We start from the raw sequence: 16,792 nt of genomic DNA, 5'->3' as shown, positions 1-16,792 counted from the left end.
TAGATTTGAAGTGTCAAAAGCACTTGGTGTGCCCCTACTGGCTTTGACGGTGGAGGGGATCCCAAGCCAAGGACTCCAGGAGAGCTATAGAAGTTGAGAATGAATCCTGGCCAACAGCCAGCAAGAAACAAGAGCTTCACTTCTCCAACTGTAAGGAAATAGGTTTTGCCAACTATCTGAATAAACTTTGAAGTGAATCCTTTTTTTTTTTTTTAAAGATTTTATTTGTTTATTTATTTATTTAGAAAGCATGTGTGAGTGGGGGGAGGGGCAGAGGAAGAGGGAGAGAGAGAATTGCAAACAGACCCTGCTGGGTGTGGAACCCAATGCAGGGCTTGATCTCATGACCCTGAGATCACGACCTGAGAGGAAATCAAAAGTTGGAAGCTTACCCGACTGAGCCAAGTAGGCACCCATGAAAGCGAATCATTTTTAGAGCCCCCAGAGAAGAGCCCTGCAGGCTGACACCTTGGTTTTGGCTTTGGAAGACCCTAAGTAGAGGACTCAGGAGAGCCCACTCCAGATTTTGGCCTAGGGAATAAGAAAATAAATGGATGTTTTAAGCTACCAAGTTTTCAGGAATTGAAAACTAACACAATTAATGTTGGTGTCCAATCAGTTTATAAATAGGCTATGGCCTAGACATACACAGTGAGCATTTTGATCTCACTTGGTTACACCCGGTCCTTGTGGAAGAGGAAGATGGGCAATCGAGGAACTGCAGCAATAAGCTGTGGATGCTTCCACTACTGGGGATGCTCTTGGGATGCTTTGAATATTATTGGCATTTCTTGAGAATGGCCTTTCATGGTTGACCTTATACCAATTAACAAATACAACTTCCTTAAAGGAACAAGAACACTTAAACCTTCTTACTGGTCCTTTCCTGATTCTGTATGTCCCCTTTTCTTGATGTAGTTGGAGACCACGTTCCTTGGACCTTCTCAAAGAGCTGTCAATTCTTATACATACACATAGACATATTCAGCCACTCAATACTTTAAGAGCCAATAAAGAATGATGAAGTACTATTATTTGCAGACCATCCCCTGCTTTCTTAGGGACTGGCTTCTGCAGAGAGTGGGGAAACTCTAACACCACGCAGCATCTATCTCTCTCAGCTCCCCAGTCAACTTTTGTTTCTGAGGCTCTTTGGCGTAGGGTAGATATTAAAACAGAAAAAGGGTTTAATCACCAAGGCAGACTCAATCAGAGAGTCAGTTGTATAATACCATAACACTGTTAGCTGAGATAACAGAATTTACCTCCATGTTTTCTGTTCTCAGGGGAAGGAATATGTATGACCCTCCTACCTCATTATCTTTCTGACATCTCTCGAAATGCTAATGCCTTAATCTTGTTTAGTTTTACATATTAATTGAATTTTATCTAGTTAAATTACATCTGAAGTGACTGTTTTCACCAGCTGTGTCAGTGAAATCACCAAAAACTCGGTTTATTTACTAATTTTATTCTACTCTTTTGGGTCTCCCAAAACATTTTCTATCTCTTGAGAGAAAACTATTTCTTTAAAGGGGGGGGAAGAACTTAGACTTATAGGAAAACCCCTTAAGAATGTGAATCTTTTACAAACCGTAAAGTAATGTTTTTAAAAAGTACATGTTAATAGTTGATGCATGATTCACTTGATATCTGTGTATGTTAGTGCCCTGAAAAGTTCTATGCCAGAACTGGGGGTGCCATTTTCCATTTTTTGTTATAACTTGCTTGATAGCCAGATCTTTCTTTCTTTCATTCTTTTTAAAATTAGGGATTATGTACCCATGATAAATTATAAAGCAACAGAAATTCTAATTTTGCCTCCGGTTCCATAAAGAGTTAATGCAACTGAAAATGGTACCCAGCCAAACCTGGGTTAAGAAAGGTTAAAAAACAAGCAAACAAACAAGCAAACAATGTTCTTAGCAACCAAATTTATTCTAAAGGCCCATGCTATAAAAATGGTGAATTCTGGGTCCACAAATGGGGACCAGGGAGATAGAGCACTAAGTACCACTTTCATCACTTTTTTTGTTTAATATAGCCTGTAAATTAACCTTCACCTTTTGTGTGTTTCTAGGGTTCAGAGTACTTAATTCAATAGAATAGCGCGAGTGTTTAAGGAGAGGTGTGAGATACAGAAACTTAGATATGTAATAACTCCCAAGAGCCAGTTTACAACATACTACCTTATTTTTTTTTTAAGTTTGCAAGCTTTCACCCAGTTTCCATGTTAGGTGCTAATATTATATTCTAATAATCATGAAAATAATCTAACGATCTTAGGTCTAGGATTATTCCCTGAGATTGTGTAGGTCTTACTCTGCCCCATTTTAGTGAGTGCGCTCTTTGCTACTTTTCTTCACCTAGACAATTGTTGAGATTTGCCGTTCAAATGTAGGGCCAGTATTTGAACAGTTTCAACTAGTCAGCCAGCTGTATGAGGAGAAACAATTTGAAGAGAGACTTTGCCCTAAGAAGGGGTTAATGAGCATATGGGATAAAATAGCAGAAGGCAAAACATTGACAGTGGGTTCCATTGGAATGTCTTAGAATTCTACTAGAAAAAACGTAAGGAAATAATATTTCACTTAGGATTTTATAATCCCTTGAATTCATGTGAACATTGTCTGATGCAGATTCTTGTTTCACCTTCTTTGTGCCCTTCAACCTATATAACAAACAGAACCAAACACGAAATTATACCATTTTTCACCCACAGCCTTTGCTGTCGTATACCCTGAGTCCATTTAGCAGTTCACCTGCATATATGTATATTTATGCATCTCCAGTAAATCAAGTGACTTTTCAAGGCCTGTTATAAACAAAAGCACAGATGGTAGTTGGGAGTCTTGGTAAAATGTGAAAGCAAATTCTCTATTGATTCTTAACCAAATTTCCCATACTTAATTACATTTGGAAGCTGCATACATAGTTTACAAAAGACGTGCCCTATGGAGGTCAAGCAAATAATCACCCCTTATCACCCTCCTTTGTCCTATCACCCCTGCCCTGGATCCCTGTCAGCCCTCTATTCTGAATAGAGTCCAGAGTGTCTCAACTTTTAATGTGCATGCAAATCACCTGGAGAGCTTGTTAAATCATGATTCCTAGATACCACCCCCTAAACATTATAATTCAGTAGGTCTGGGGTAGAGCCTAATTATTTGCATTTCTAACAAGCTTCCAGTTGATGCTGATGCTGCCATTTTGGGGCTACACTTTTGTAGCACTGGACAACTATACCAACTGGCCTGTAACTAAGGGAAAGATGATAATAAGGCTGTTGACTCTGTTGGATCTGTGGGGTGGGGAAGGAAGGGGAATAAGTAAGAGTGTTAATGGAAGTCACTACCTTTAATGAGGTCTCTCTAACAAAACTACCTTTTTACTTTCACAGAAGCAAATCCAGAGAAATTCAACAGTCGTTTTCGAAATAAAATGTTCTATGCGGGGGTAAGTATATATGACATTTTATAATTATTACATATTATTTAATACTAATTACTAATTACTTGTTGGTAATAAGGATACTAACTATATGAAAATAATTACACTTCTCAGATGTTTACAAGCATTTCTATGTATGATTACAGTTTAATGTCTTGGTTTAAAATTAAGATGTATTTAAGTTGGTAGAAAGGGAGCTGGTGTTCATCATCTCTGAACTTTAAAGCCTTAAGGCTTCCTGTTGTACTGAGGATGATGTTCAAGGAGTGATATGAAAAACATCAAAGCCAATCTAGAGAATGGGGGAGTTAGGCAGACTGAAAGATGTATGGAAAGTCTTGGGTAAGAATGTGGTTTGCAAAGGAGTACATATGCATCAGTGTTTGGATGAGAAATTGACAGAGGGTGGGCAAGTTTCTCATGGAAGCATATACGTGAATAAAGGAGGTCTTTTTTCCTTCTCCTCGGGGACAGCTCTAGGGATGAATGGTCAGAAAGAGGGGGCAGTGGAAAGGCCTCCAAAATACTGATTCAAAAAAATGCATAGTTTAAATTTATACCACCGGATAGAGAGAAATGAAATAAAAGGGGAGCAGGTGAAGCAAGGCATTCTTAGTGGCAAGTTAAAGATGGTATCAGCATCCTATGGTCAAGTAGGAGGTCAGGAAATGTCATCAAAACAAATCTTCAAACTGACCCTTGGAATTACCTATTTTTTGACTTTTCTACCGTGTTCTTAAATTTTATTATAGGTTATAGTTTGAAAACAAAGAGAGTTTTCAGGTTGACAGCCGCTGCATTTTGCTTTGCATTTAGCAAGAAATGAATTTCTTTATATTTTGAATAATTTAGAAGCAAAGATTTGGCATAACCATGTGATTAAGTTTTTTTTCCCCCTTTATTTCCTTGTGGTATAGGCAGCTTTTTCTGATTTCCTACAGAGAAGTTCTAGAGATCTATCCAAACATGTTAAAGTTGTTGTAAGTATTGAACGTGTTGACTCAGTTCATTTGAATATAAATATGTATGCTGCAGAAAAACATATGCCAAATACCATTTTATATACTTAGATTAATCAGTGGGCTACATTAATTCCAGAGATCATTTACTGTAGTTCATTCTGCCAACATTTCTGAGAATATCTCTCTATGTTGGCAACTATCTTAATTGCTGGGGTTGGACAGACAGTTTCACTTTTGAAGAAACTCACAGTTCAATCACAGAGAAAGGCATGTAAGTCATTACATAACACTATAATTAATATTGTTGACTATGTATGCAATATGGTGGTGGCACAAAGAGGGAAATGGAAACTGACTGTGGTGAGTTCAGGGAAATTCTCATCAAAGAAGTGATGTTGGTCTGGGTCTTGATGTAGAAATAGGTGCTCATCCAACAAATATCTTTATTTCAGGGCTACTTGAGGGCTCTCCATTTTAGAAAAATGTGTTCATTTTATTTTTTTGCGATGATTTGCTCTGTAGGCTGGCCAGGGTTCTTCACCACTGAATGGTTGGTTGGTTTGTTTTTGTTGCTATTTCATCCTGCATTTCTATCCCAGGTTTTCAGACATACACTCTTTGGAGGCATGAGAGAGGGAAAGTTACCTTTTCTCTAGAGGCTGTATTTTAAAATAGCTTGTCATTAGGGGCACCTGGGTGGCTTAGTTGGTTAAGTGCCTGACTCTTGGTTTCTGCTCAGGTCATGATCTCAGGATCATGGGATTGAGCTCCAGTTGGGCTCTGTGCCCAGGACAGGGTCTTCTTGGGATTCTCTCCTTTCCCTTTCGCTCCTCCTCATGAATGCATTCCCTCTCTCTCTCAAATAAATAAATAAAATATTTAAAAAATAAAAATAAGATAGCATATCATTATTTATTAAGAAAGACATAAAATGCTTCCTTATAGCAACCAAGTTAAAATAAGGAGCAAACATGACTGTTTTACATAATTGATAAGGAGAAAGAAAAAGAGAAAAATATTTGGGGAAGAAGGAATGGGGTATAGCAATGCTTAAATTTATCATAGCATAGATGAAGAATAGAATATGTGATGAGAGGGGACAGAACAACAGAAATACATTAAAATACAGAAATACAGAAGAAGCTCCAGGAGTGCAATCGGTTAGCACTCAGTACTTATAAAGAAATACAGAAAAAAATATATAGGTGTATAGAGAAGCAGAAGGATACAAATTAAAATTTGTAATCACCATGCAGCAAAAGCAGTTCTAAGAGGGAAGTTTATAGCGATGCAAGCTAGGTCTATCTCAAAAAAACAAGAAAAATCTCAAGCAACCTAACCTTATACCTAGAGGAGCTAGAAAAAGAACAGCAAAGCCCAAAACCAGTAGAAGAAAGGAAATAGTAAAGATTAGAGCAGAAATAAATGAAATAGAGACTTAAAAAGCAATGGAAAACATCAATAAAACCAGGAGCTCGTTCTTTGAAAAGAGAAACAAAATTGGTAAACCCTTAGCCAGATTCATCAAGACAAAGAGAAAGAGGGCTCAAGTAAATAAAGTCAGAAATGAAGGAGGAGGAATAATAAACACCACCACAGAAATACAAAGGATTTTAAGAGAATATTGTGAAAAATTATATGCCAACAAATGGGACAATCTGGAAGAAATGGATACGTTCCTAGAAACATATAAACTTCTAAAACTGAATTGGGAAGAGAGAGAAAATTTGAACAGACCAATTATTGACAATGAAATTGAATCAGTAATCAAACTCCTGCCGAACAAAAGTCCAGGACCAGATGGCTTCAGGGTGTGAATTCTACCAAACATTTGAAGAAGAATTAATACCTATTCTCAAACTATTCCAAAAAATAGTTGAGGAAGGAAAGCTTCCGAATTCATTCTATGAGGCCAGCATTACTCTCATACCAAACCAGACAAAGACACCACAAAAAAAGAAAACTACAGGCTGCTATCTCTGGTGAGCATAGATTCAAAAATCTTCAACAAAATATTAGCAACTGAATTCAACAATACATTAAAAAAATTTTTTCACTGCAGTAATGTGGGATTTCTTCCAGGGATGCTAGAGTGGTTCAGTATTCACAGATCAATCAACATGATACATCACATTAACAAGAGAAAGGGAAAAAATCATGTAATCATCTCATAGATGCAGGAAAAGCATTTGACAAAGTATGACATCCATTTATGATAAAAACTCTCAACAAGTAGGCTTAGAGGGAACATACCTCAACATAATGAAAGCTATATACAAAAAATCCAAAGCTAACATACTCAATGGTGAAAAACAGAAGTGTTCCTCTAAGATCAGTAACAAGACAAGGATATCCATTCTCATCACTTTTATTCAACATAGGACAGGAAGTCCTAGCTGCAGCAATGAGACAAGAAAAAGAAATATGGCATTTATATTGGTGAAGAAGTAGTAAAGCTGTCACTATTTGCAGACAACATCATTATATATACATAGAAAACCCTAAAGAGTCCACAAAGAAAAAAAAATACCAGAATTGATTAATGAATTTAGTCAAGTCACAGGATACAAAATTAATATACAGAAATCTGTTGCATTTCTATACATTAATAATGAAGTAGCAGGAAGAAATTAGGAAAACAATCCCATTTACAATTGCACCTAAGGAAATGAAAGACCTGTACTCTGAAAACTATAAATCACTGATGAAAGAAATTGAAGATGGCACAAAAGGAAAGATATTCCATGCTCATGAACTGGAAGAACCAATATTGTTAAAACGTCCATACCACTCAAAGCAATCTTTGGATTTAATGCAGTCCCTATAAAAATGCCAACAGCATAGAACAAATAATACTAAAATTTGTGTGGAAGCACAAAAATCTCCAAATAGCCTTTCTTGAGAATGAACAAAGCTACGGGCACCTGGGTGGCTCATTCAGTTAAGCATTTGCCTTTGGCTCAGTCACAATCCCGGTGGTCCTGGAACTAAGCCTGGCATCTGACTCCCTGCTCAGTGGGGAGTCTGCTTCTCCCTCTCCCTTTGTCCCTCCTCCCCAGCTCATGCTGTCTCTCACTACCTCTTTCTCTCTCAAATAAATAAAATCTTTTTTTTTAAGAAAAAAAAGCTGGAGTTATCACAATTCCTTATTTTAAGATATACTACCAAGCTGTAGTGATCAAAACAATATCATACTGGCACAAAAATAGACACACAGATCCAGGGAACAGAATAGAGCACCCAGAAATAAACCCATGCTTGTATGTCAATTAATCTATGATAAAGGAGGCAAGAATATGCAATGGGGAGAAGACTGTCTCTTCAACTAATAGTGCTGGGAAAAATGGACATCTACATGAAAACTAGTAAAACTAGACCATTCTTATACCATACACAAAAATAAACTCAACATGGATTAAAGACCTAAATATGAGACATGAAACTATAAAACTCCTAGATGAAAACATAGGCAGTAAACTCCTTGAGATTGGCCATAGAAATATTTTTCTAGATATGTCTCTTAAGGCAAAGGAAACAAAAGCAAAAATAAACTACTGGGACTCCACCAAAATAAAAAGCTTCTACACAGTGAAAGAAACCATCAACAAAACAGAAAGGCAGCCTACTGAATGGGAGAAGACACTTGCAAATGGTATATCTGATAAGGGGTTAATATCCAAAATATATAAGGAATTTACACAACTCCACACACACACACACACAAATCCAATTGAAAAATGAGCAGAGGACCTGAACAGACACTCTCCCAAAAAGACGTACAGATGGCCACACGAAAAGATGCTTAACAAAACTAATCATCAGAGAAATGCAAATCAAAGCTATAGCTAGGTATTACCTCACACTTGTCAAAATGACTAGAATCAAAAAGACAAGAAATAACAAGTATTGGTGAGGATTTGGAGAAAAAAGGAATCTTTCTGCACTATTAGTGGAAATCCAAAGTGGTACAGCCACTGTGGAAAACAGTATGGGGATTCCTCAAAAATTTAAAAATAAAAATACTATACGATCCAGTAATTCCACTACTGGGTATTTACCCAAAGAAAATGAAAACTCAAAAAGATATATGTACCCCTATGTTTATTGCAGCATTATTTACAAGAGTCTAGATATGGAAGCAACCCATGTGTGCATCAATAAATGAATGGATAAAGAAGATGGGATATATATGTGTGTGTGTGTGTATATATATATGTGTGTGTGTGTATAGATAGATACAGATAGTATTTGGAGACAAATGATGACTTCACTGGATAAGCACTGAGTAATGCACAGCGATATTGAATCATCATGTTGTACATCTGAAACTAATAACACTGTATGTGAATTATACTTCAATAAGAAAAATTTGTAATCACCAACTAGTAAAGCACGTGTGAGACATCAGTCTCCTGACTCAGTTGAAAGAAGAGACAGAGGCCATTACCACTGGTATCAGTAACCCTCGGCCTTACTTTCAGGAGTCCAGTTCTCATGCAATAGCGGTGAAAACAAGCATCTTTCAGTAGTAGAGACTCTTGAAAGTAGAAGTACTGCTTTCTTAAAGCTGGAGGCAAGAAAGACAATGGTCCACTGAACTACGAAGATCTTTTATTGATAAAATTATGGTTATTAAATTTAAGTAACAGCAGCCTCCCTGTTTCTTCAGCTGCTGGCAACCCAACAAAAATAAACTTGCCCTACTTTTCCAGTATTTTTCATATTGAGAGAAATGGCCAGGGGTCAACACCATATTGAGTGGCATTTACTGTTCACTTCAGCTGCAGTGAAATTAAACTCTGTATACTCCCTAACCACTAGACAGTTTGTCTCCCATGTCTAGCAGTCCCCCTAATGAAGAATATCTCACTCATGGGTGCCTATATAGCAGGATTAAAAGAAGCTTGCAAAGAGGCCAAAATGGCAGCCAGATAACTAAGGAAAGATTTGGTATCAACCAATACAGGCAAGACTCCAGGTGAATTAGTTTGTGTCATCCTATCTTTTTTGCGAGGAGAAAAAAAGAAAACATTAGTAACAAAATCTAAACAATCGGGATTCATCCCTACCTTTATGAGGTATATGGCTTTGGGGGTATCATGTAACCTATCAGAAGAGTTTACTTTCCTTGTTTTAAAACAGGCATAATAAGACTCGTCTTTGAAACAACAACTAGTGACCATTGTGATGTGTCATACAGGGACACAGGATATTTCTATAAGGACATCACTGTATGCTTTGTGAGTGAGAGGTGGAAAGGATAGAAGATTAGCTAGAGAGATTCAATGTATAGGTAAGAACAGACCATCTCATTTTTGCCACAGGGTGAAGTCAGTGTTTCTGAGGTAGTTGTTAGTCTCTCACATAAATGTAGTTTGTATGACTACTGCATCCAAAAAGCATAGGACAATAACAAAATTCTATGTGTAGCATTATTTGTTCTCCTTCCCATGTTTTCTTCTTATGATTTATCAATATGTGAGCTTGTGTATAGGAACATATTTTATGTGCAGATATTTTCCTTTATGTGTTTGAAATAGGAGAAAGGTTGAAAGCTGCTGTTCTTTTTTTCCCAGATTTTATTTATTTATGTGTGTGAGAGAGAGAGAGAGAGAGCATGAGCTGGGGGGAGGAGGAAGAAGCAGGCTCCCAGCTGAGCAGGGAGCCTAACTCAGGGCTCCATCCCAGGACCCTGAGATCATGACCTGAGCCAGAGGCAGAAGCTTAACCAGCTGAGCCACCCAGGTGCTGTTCTAAAGACTTACACAACTTAAAGACAGTAATATGTAAGAAAACTTTGTGAAGCATGATACATGGTAAATTGTACTTTTCTATAATTTGATAAATTCCCAGAATCACTGACATGTTTCCTAGGGAGAAAAAGTGTGATGGGTATTAAGGGCACATATTGCATGGTGCACTGGGTGTTATACGCAAGTAATGAATCATGGAACTTTACATCAAAAACTAGGGATGTACTGTATGGTGACTAACATAATATAATAAAAAATTATTATAAAAAAAGAAAATTTAAAAAGATTTCTGTTCTAAATACAATAATTTTATAGTTTTTTTTCTGTAAGGTAAACAATACTGCTTTGTATGCTATTAATGTATCACATCCTATTTTTAAAGTTTTAGTTACTTACAGCACTCAATTTTGATAATTTAAGATATTTTCCTTGGTATAGTCATCTAACAACTCATTCCAAGTGCTTAAATCAGGAGACTGCAATGTTTTCTTTGTGTCTGAGGATATTGTAAAAACACCTTCAATCAATATCTAGAATTTGATTCCTTTCTAAGTAACATTTTAAAATATTTTGTTTATTTAGGGCTATAATATTTCCTGGAAACAATTTTTGGAGCATGCTCATGAAAATTAGGCTGCATTAAGATGAGCTGGGAAAACAATGAGACGCTAAGGCTAATAGAATCACTGTTGTTAGACTGGACGCTGTTTTTAAAGAAGTCTTCAAAAATTCACAGGGAACTTGGGAATGCATTACTCCACTCTCCAAAAGAGAAGATAATGGGGAATTCTGTGGTGAGGGTTTGGGGAGAGCAAATACAAAAGTACACCTTTGACACTGAGAGGTCTATAGTCGTGACTAGAGTTTTCTTCTTTTGACTTTTGTCACCAGTGGGAAATGAGGAAGGGAAATGAAAGCCTTTTCTTTGATTAGTCAGAGGATGCTCAAGGGAAGTGCTAACAGGTGAGGGAAGCTCAGAGCAGAGGTATTGAGGCCAAGCCAGCCCGAAGCCCTTGAGACATCCCGGGTCACGTCCAGGTCCAGGAAAGCAGTTTATCTCAGAAGACCAGTCTAAGTCTGTAAGACATTAAATGTGTAAGAGCAAATCCCTAATGGAGATACCACTGATTTATAATAGTTTTTTAAAAGCTTGCACTATATATTCCTTTTAAACAGTTTTCAAAATGTTATGTTTGGTGTTTTCAAAATAAAAATTGATCGCAGAAAGCAAATAACTATCCTGGATAACTGGGGGAGATCACTACTGCCTGAACTTGAGGTTGCCTTTTTATTCCTTTAAATGGTCATAAATCTTTTAAGGTTGACACTACAAGTCAAAATATCTACTATTCCAAGGTTAGGAATGATGGCAATTCCTTTGCTTATGAAGCCAGAGAAAAATTATTTTGGTCAAATAGCATCTTTGTTTTTATACCAAAACTAAACCATGCTCCGAACCCTAGGTCTGCTGAAGTTATAACCAGAATACATATTCAGTCATAGTAACAGGCATTCCCTCAAGCAGAATTGAGGGCAAGGGGAAGACCATGATATATAATGTATATTATATACACATATACGTGTGTGTGTATACATAATGTATAATATATATATTAGACTTGTGACTACTTCAAAACCCTTTTTCTTCTTTGATTGTTGCAGTGTGATGGAACAGATCTTACTCCAAAGATTCAGGAACTGAAGTTCCAGTGTATAGTATTTTTAAATATACCCAGGTAAGCTCTGTTCATCCTTTTTCTTTGGTTTGATGCAAACTCTGTTTGACTTCAGGCTTTCGGTTTTCATCATAGAAAATGTCCAGGGTACAAACAGTGAAAGTAAGTTATCTTACTGGCTCATTCGGGGTTTCCAGGTCTGATCATTTTGTTCTCCTCCTCAGTTGGTTTAGTGTTCTCTGTGGTGGGTGGGTTTTTTTATGAGACGTGGCATGCATGGTGTACACTTACCCATCGTTAAGAAACCCAGGCACCCCTATTTACTGGAACATTTTAATATAATTCTCAATTACTGATTCCCTCTCCCTCCCAAGAATAATAGACTTGAATAAATCCCTGTTCTCAGTTTCCCAAAAGCTGTTAGGAAACCATCCAACCTGATTTTAGCATGGAACTCATTCAAAATTGTTGCTAGATGATTGCTTTGAAAAATAGGATCAATTAGAGTAGCTTTTTCTAGCCAGGATGTCAACTCTCTTTGGTGCTATTATATACCTCAGGAGAAAGGGATATTTAAGATTAACTAGACTCAAAATAAGCACATTATCTCAGTGGTACAAAATTAGAGTCTACGCTCCCAAGCCAAGATTCTGGAGGGGATGCATCTATGACCCTTTGTTATTTGCAAACCACACAACTCAAGACACAAAATCTGCAAATAAATTCTATTTAGACTGAATTTAATGGAAATGAGAATTGTATGTAAATCTATGGCTAGGAAAACATAGTCTCCTGATTACTTTTGGCAGTGCTCAGTATAGTCACCTACAATCCTATTCCAGAAGAATATTCACCTTCATTATTTCCATAAAAGACCTAGATTCTCAGGAAGCATTATTTTCTCAGGAAACATTCGCTTCTTTAATTTTTTTCCCTCTGTTTTTCTTCTTGGTCCCTCTCTCACCATTCCTCTTCCAATTTCCTTTATTTCCCCTTCCTTTTCTTCATCTCTTATGTTTTCCTCATACCTTTCTCACTCTTCCTCAGCTACCTTTCTCTGCTTACCTTCCCAGTGGTTATTTATTATCTTAGTTATGCACATAATGACCACTGTGTACCCAGAGCTGTTTCCTGGCCCTTTTCTGTTGGCATCTAATGTCTTCCTCCAAGACCAAGTTCTGGAACTGCCCATGTGTAACTCACATCATATCACAGAAAACAGGCATAATGGATTGCCGAGTGAGAAATCTTAATAAATAATGAGTTAGGAGATAGTTGGGCACCATGAGACGCTTTTGTTATAAAATTGTGACCCATTTTCACAGATGGATATTTGGAAACGATAAGTCTATTTTCTTTTCTATTGGAAGGTATGCACCAAGAACAGAAATCTGTTCTTAGGTGAGATACACATTGGCTCTCACTGTAAGGTAATACCTAATAACAATCATGAGAGTGATGGAATACATTTAATTCTATTTTTCATCTTATGTTGCAGATATTGTGCAGGCACAATGCCCTGGGGGAACCCAGGAGATCACCATGATTTTGAACCTCAGCGCCATGATGATGGTTATATTGAAGTCATTGGATTCACTATGGCCTCTTTGGTGAGGAATGCAATATTTTATTGAAATGAATTTTAGTTCCAGACTTTATTCACCTCATAGATTTTTGGGTTTTGGCCTTTAACTTTCTCTCCTACTTTACCAATTTATAAACTTTATGCAGTATAGAATTGCCTGGGGAAAACAAGAACAGAAGATATTTCTTTATATCACCAAGGAAATTGATGCACAATTGTTTGAATTTCAAAGATAAATATTATTTGTTAATTTTCCTGATTAATTTTTCAGCAGAATGAAATGCAACATTTTTATGGAAATTAAGGAGCATTATGCCCCAGACATATCTCAGCATTAATGCAGAAACCTTGCCATTTGATACCTTTTTGTTGCACTGAGGACCTACTTTGTTTAGGTAGAAAGGAAGGTGGTCCTTTTCATTCTTTATCTTGCCTGCTTAAGAATGAGGTGGATATCTCCATTATCACAAAATACCTGAATAAAGAAAGACATCATTATTGCGACAATGATGACTATTCATTTGCTACAGTGTTGAGATTACCTTTGCATTTTAATTGTGTTTGCTTGCATTAAATTGTGACTTATAGTGTAAGGGCAATTTCAAGCAGGTTTTAGCTATGTATTTCAACTTATTATTGAATGATGTGGAAACCAATTAAAAATTATACTTATCATCTTATCTGGTGTAAATCAGGCCACCCTATCAGTTTACAAAACAAATTAAAAAATTAAAATCTTCTCCTTGCCATCCATGGTTAGCACTTAGTTTGTGCTATACCTTATGCTTGAAGGTAAGAAGGTTGTATTTCTTTCTCTAACCAAGACAAAACAGCTCTGTTCGTCACTCATCTTGTGGGTTCCTACTGACTTTTCCTCAATCACCTCAGGTGACTGACATCAGACAGAATAGCCTCTTGTGATTGTGGCAAGAATGTTCATCACCTGAGACGCTGCTGCTGCTCACGAAACCTGCCCTCTCTGGGATGAAATGATGGTTGAGTGTCACAATGATCCCAGATTAGTCTGGGATTGGTCTAATTTTCAGGGTCGTAGCTCACGTACAGCTCTTTCTCTCCAAAGGTCTGTATGCTAATCACAGGCAGAGACTCAGCTGAGAGCAAATGTAGGAACAAATTCAAGAAGGATGTGTGCAAGGAAGAATTCTTGAAAGCAACAAAAAAGGCTCAAATCTGACCACATGTGTTTTATTCATTCATTTATTCATGGATTCAGTGAACATTTATTGAATGTTTACCAACATGCCAGAGCTTCCTACTCCTGATTGTGTGACAGAAGGCTGTCAGGGAATGTGGAAGAGAAGATGATCCTTCCCCTAGACTTGAGGATGGCTGGCGGGGAGGGGGGGCGGCAAAGAGAATATTAGATACTTCCCCATCGATCGCAGGCTCAAAATCAAAATGTAGGCCTGCAAGATTGAGTTTCTCTCTGAGTCTCTAGCCTTTCCACTGCCCTCTTTGCTTTCTAGCTCAAGTAGCCTCTCAAGTCAAGCTTAGCTTTGAACGTCTCTTGCTGCTTTTGCGCCACAGGACCATTGCACATGCTCTTTCTCTATAAAATATTCTTTAACTCTCCATCTTCTATAACTTCTCAGCCCATATCTATGTCAGGTTCTTTTTAGTCTTGCTTGGGTTATTTTTGTTTACAATTGCATGGTGTCTGGACAGGAAAGAGATAGCAGACTGACACTGGGTAACTAGAGGAGAGTTTGTGGAGGGACTCTACAAATAGTGAACTAGGTTTGTGAGAGGGAATGATGGATGGTGGCGTATTCTTGAGCTGAAGGTGCAAAGGTAAGAAAGCAGTCACCTGCACCAGAAGGACTGTTTGGGAAGGACCACACGATAGGAGTAGTGTTTGGTAAGTGGAAACAGTAAGCCAGTGCCAACCTGGCAAGGAGGGAGCCAGAGCCCTAGATATGGTGGCCTTACTCTTTGTGGCCCTGTAGATCTTCTGCTGGTACCTCCCTCTGTAGAAGTTTAACCAGAAGCCAGGCGACAGGGCAGCTACTGTTACAGTTTAAGTGGGTCAGGCTCACAGGGCAAGAAGGAGGGCAGGAAAGGTGGAGTGCCAGCCAGGAGTGGGAGGTGGTAGGTATCCATCACCCCAGTGTGTGTCTTCCACACAGCAGAGAGACTGATGCCTGTAGTTGGCATGAGCAAATATGGCAGAGTGAATGAATTTTGCCAGGAGAAGAAGAGTGGATTTGGCATTCTGTAGAAAGAGAAATTTACATACACTCAGAAGTATGAGGGATCCTAGTCCTCTTGGGAACTAGAATTCATTTTATGGAGGTTAAAAGTGAGCGTGGTAGGCAAGGACCAGATCATGGAGCGATTCCAGGATTCATCTAGAGGTTTTGACTTTATTCCAAGGTCACTGGGAGATTAGTAAAGTGTGCTTTTAAGTAAGTATTTATTATGAGGAAAGTCCAATATAAAAATAGACAAAATAAAATATTGAACCCTCACATGCCATCACCTAGCTTCTATAATGTTCAACTCATGGGGAATCTTCTATCTGTCCCCAGCTATGATGGCCTCCCTTATATTAATGTGAAGCGTATCTCAGGCATTGTATCAGTTACTTATAAATATTTCTGAATGTGTTTTTAAAAGATAAGACTTCTTTTATGAACACAACTATATACCTTATATCTGAAAAAATTAAGACAGTAGAATCTGAATATTACTATTTACTGAATGTTGAAATTTCCAGTTGTCTTGCAAACGTCCCTTGTTTTCTTATGCCTTGAAAGTTTGCACCAGGATCCAAGTAAAATTTATTCATTGTAATTGACAGATATGACTCTTATGTATCTATAAGTTCCTGTCCATCTCTTTACCTTCTCCATTTATTTATTGAAGAAACCAATCTATTCATCCTGTAAAGTTTCCCTGAGTTTGAATTGGGCTGATAATATTCCTGAGGTGTCTGTTACCGTGCTCTTCTCTCTTGTGTTTCCTTTAAGTTGATGGTTGGTTGATGATGCATCACTTCCATCCCCCACCCCCCAAATCTACTTTGTGGGAAGTGCTTTCTTCTTCCAAAAGAGAATAGGTAGTATCTAGTTGTTTTCCTTTTTTGACTGATAGTCCTTGATGAGCATTGTCTGGATCCAGCAATCATTAGGGGCTGGCAGAGTAGTGATCTTCTAATTCTGCCCTTCTTCACTGATTAACTGGACTATTTCTATAGAGTAGTTTCACCTATTTTTTGGCTACTTGGTTACATAAGTGCTGTAGGAAAAGCAGGATAACAGATTCTTTTTTATTTATGTTTTCAAAATAAGTAATTCACTATCATCTTCTGATGGTGACTGTTGTTTTAAATGGATTTGAGTTTTT

The 16,792-nt window shown here is 37.5% G+C and overlaps 1 protein-coding gene across 1 annotated transcript in view; it reads left to right on the top strand.

Moving 5' to 3' along the window:
* DGKI (diacylglycerol kinase iota) overlaps nucleotides 1-16,792 on the top strand; it is a 402,958-nt gene that overhangs the window by 247,187 nt on the left and 138,979 nt on the right. Inside the window, exons 16-19 of the mRNA XM_034647002.1 lie at nucleotides 3,401-3,456; nucleotides 4,368-4,430; nucleotides 11,828-11,901; nucleotides 13,340-13,451. Coding sequence (XP_034502893.1) covers nucleotides 3,401-3,456; nucleotides 4,368-4,430; nucleotides 11,828-11,901; nucleotides 13,340-13,451 — 305 coding nt within the window. The remainder of the gene's footprint in view (nucleotides 1-3,400; nucleotides 3,457-4,367; nucleotides 4,431-11,827; nucleotides 11,902-13,339; nucleotides 13,452-16,792) is intronic.

Source organism: Ailuropoda melanoleuca, chromosome 1, assembly GCF_002007445.2.
Source record: "Ailuropoda melanoleuca isolate Jingjing chromosome 1, ASM200744v2, whole genome shotgun sequence".
Lineage (NCBI taxonomy): Eukaryota > Metazoa > Chordata > Mammalia > Carnivora > Ursidae > Ailuropoda > Ailuropoda melanoleuca.
This window is presented reverse-complemented; position numbering and strand designations above follow the sequence as displayed.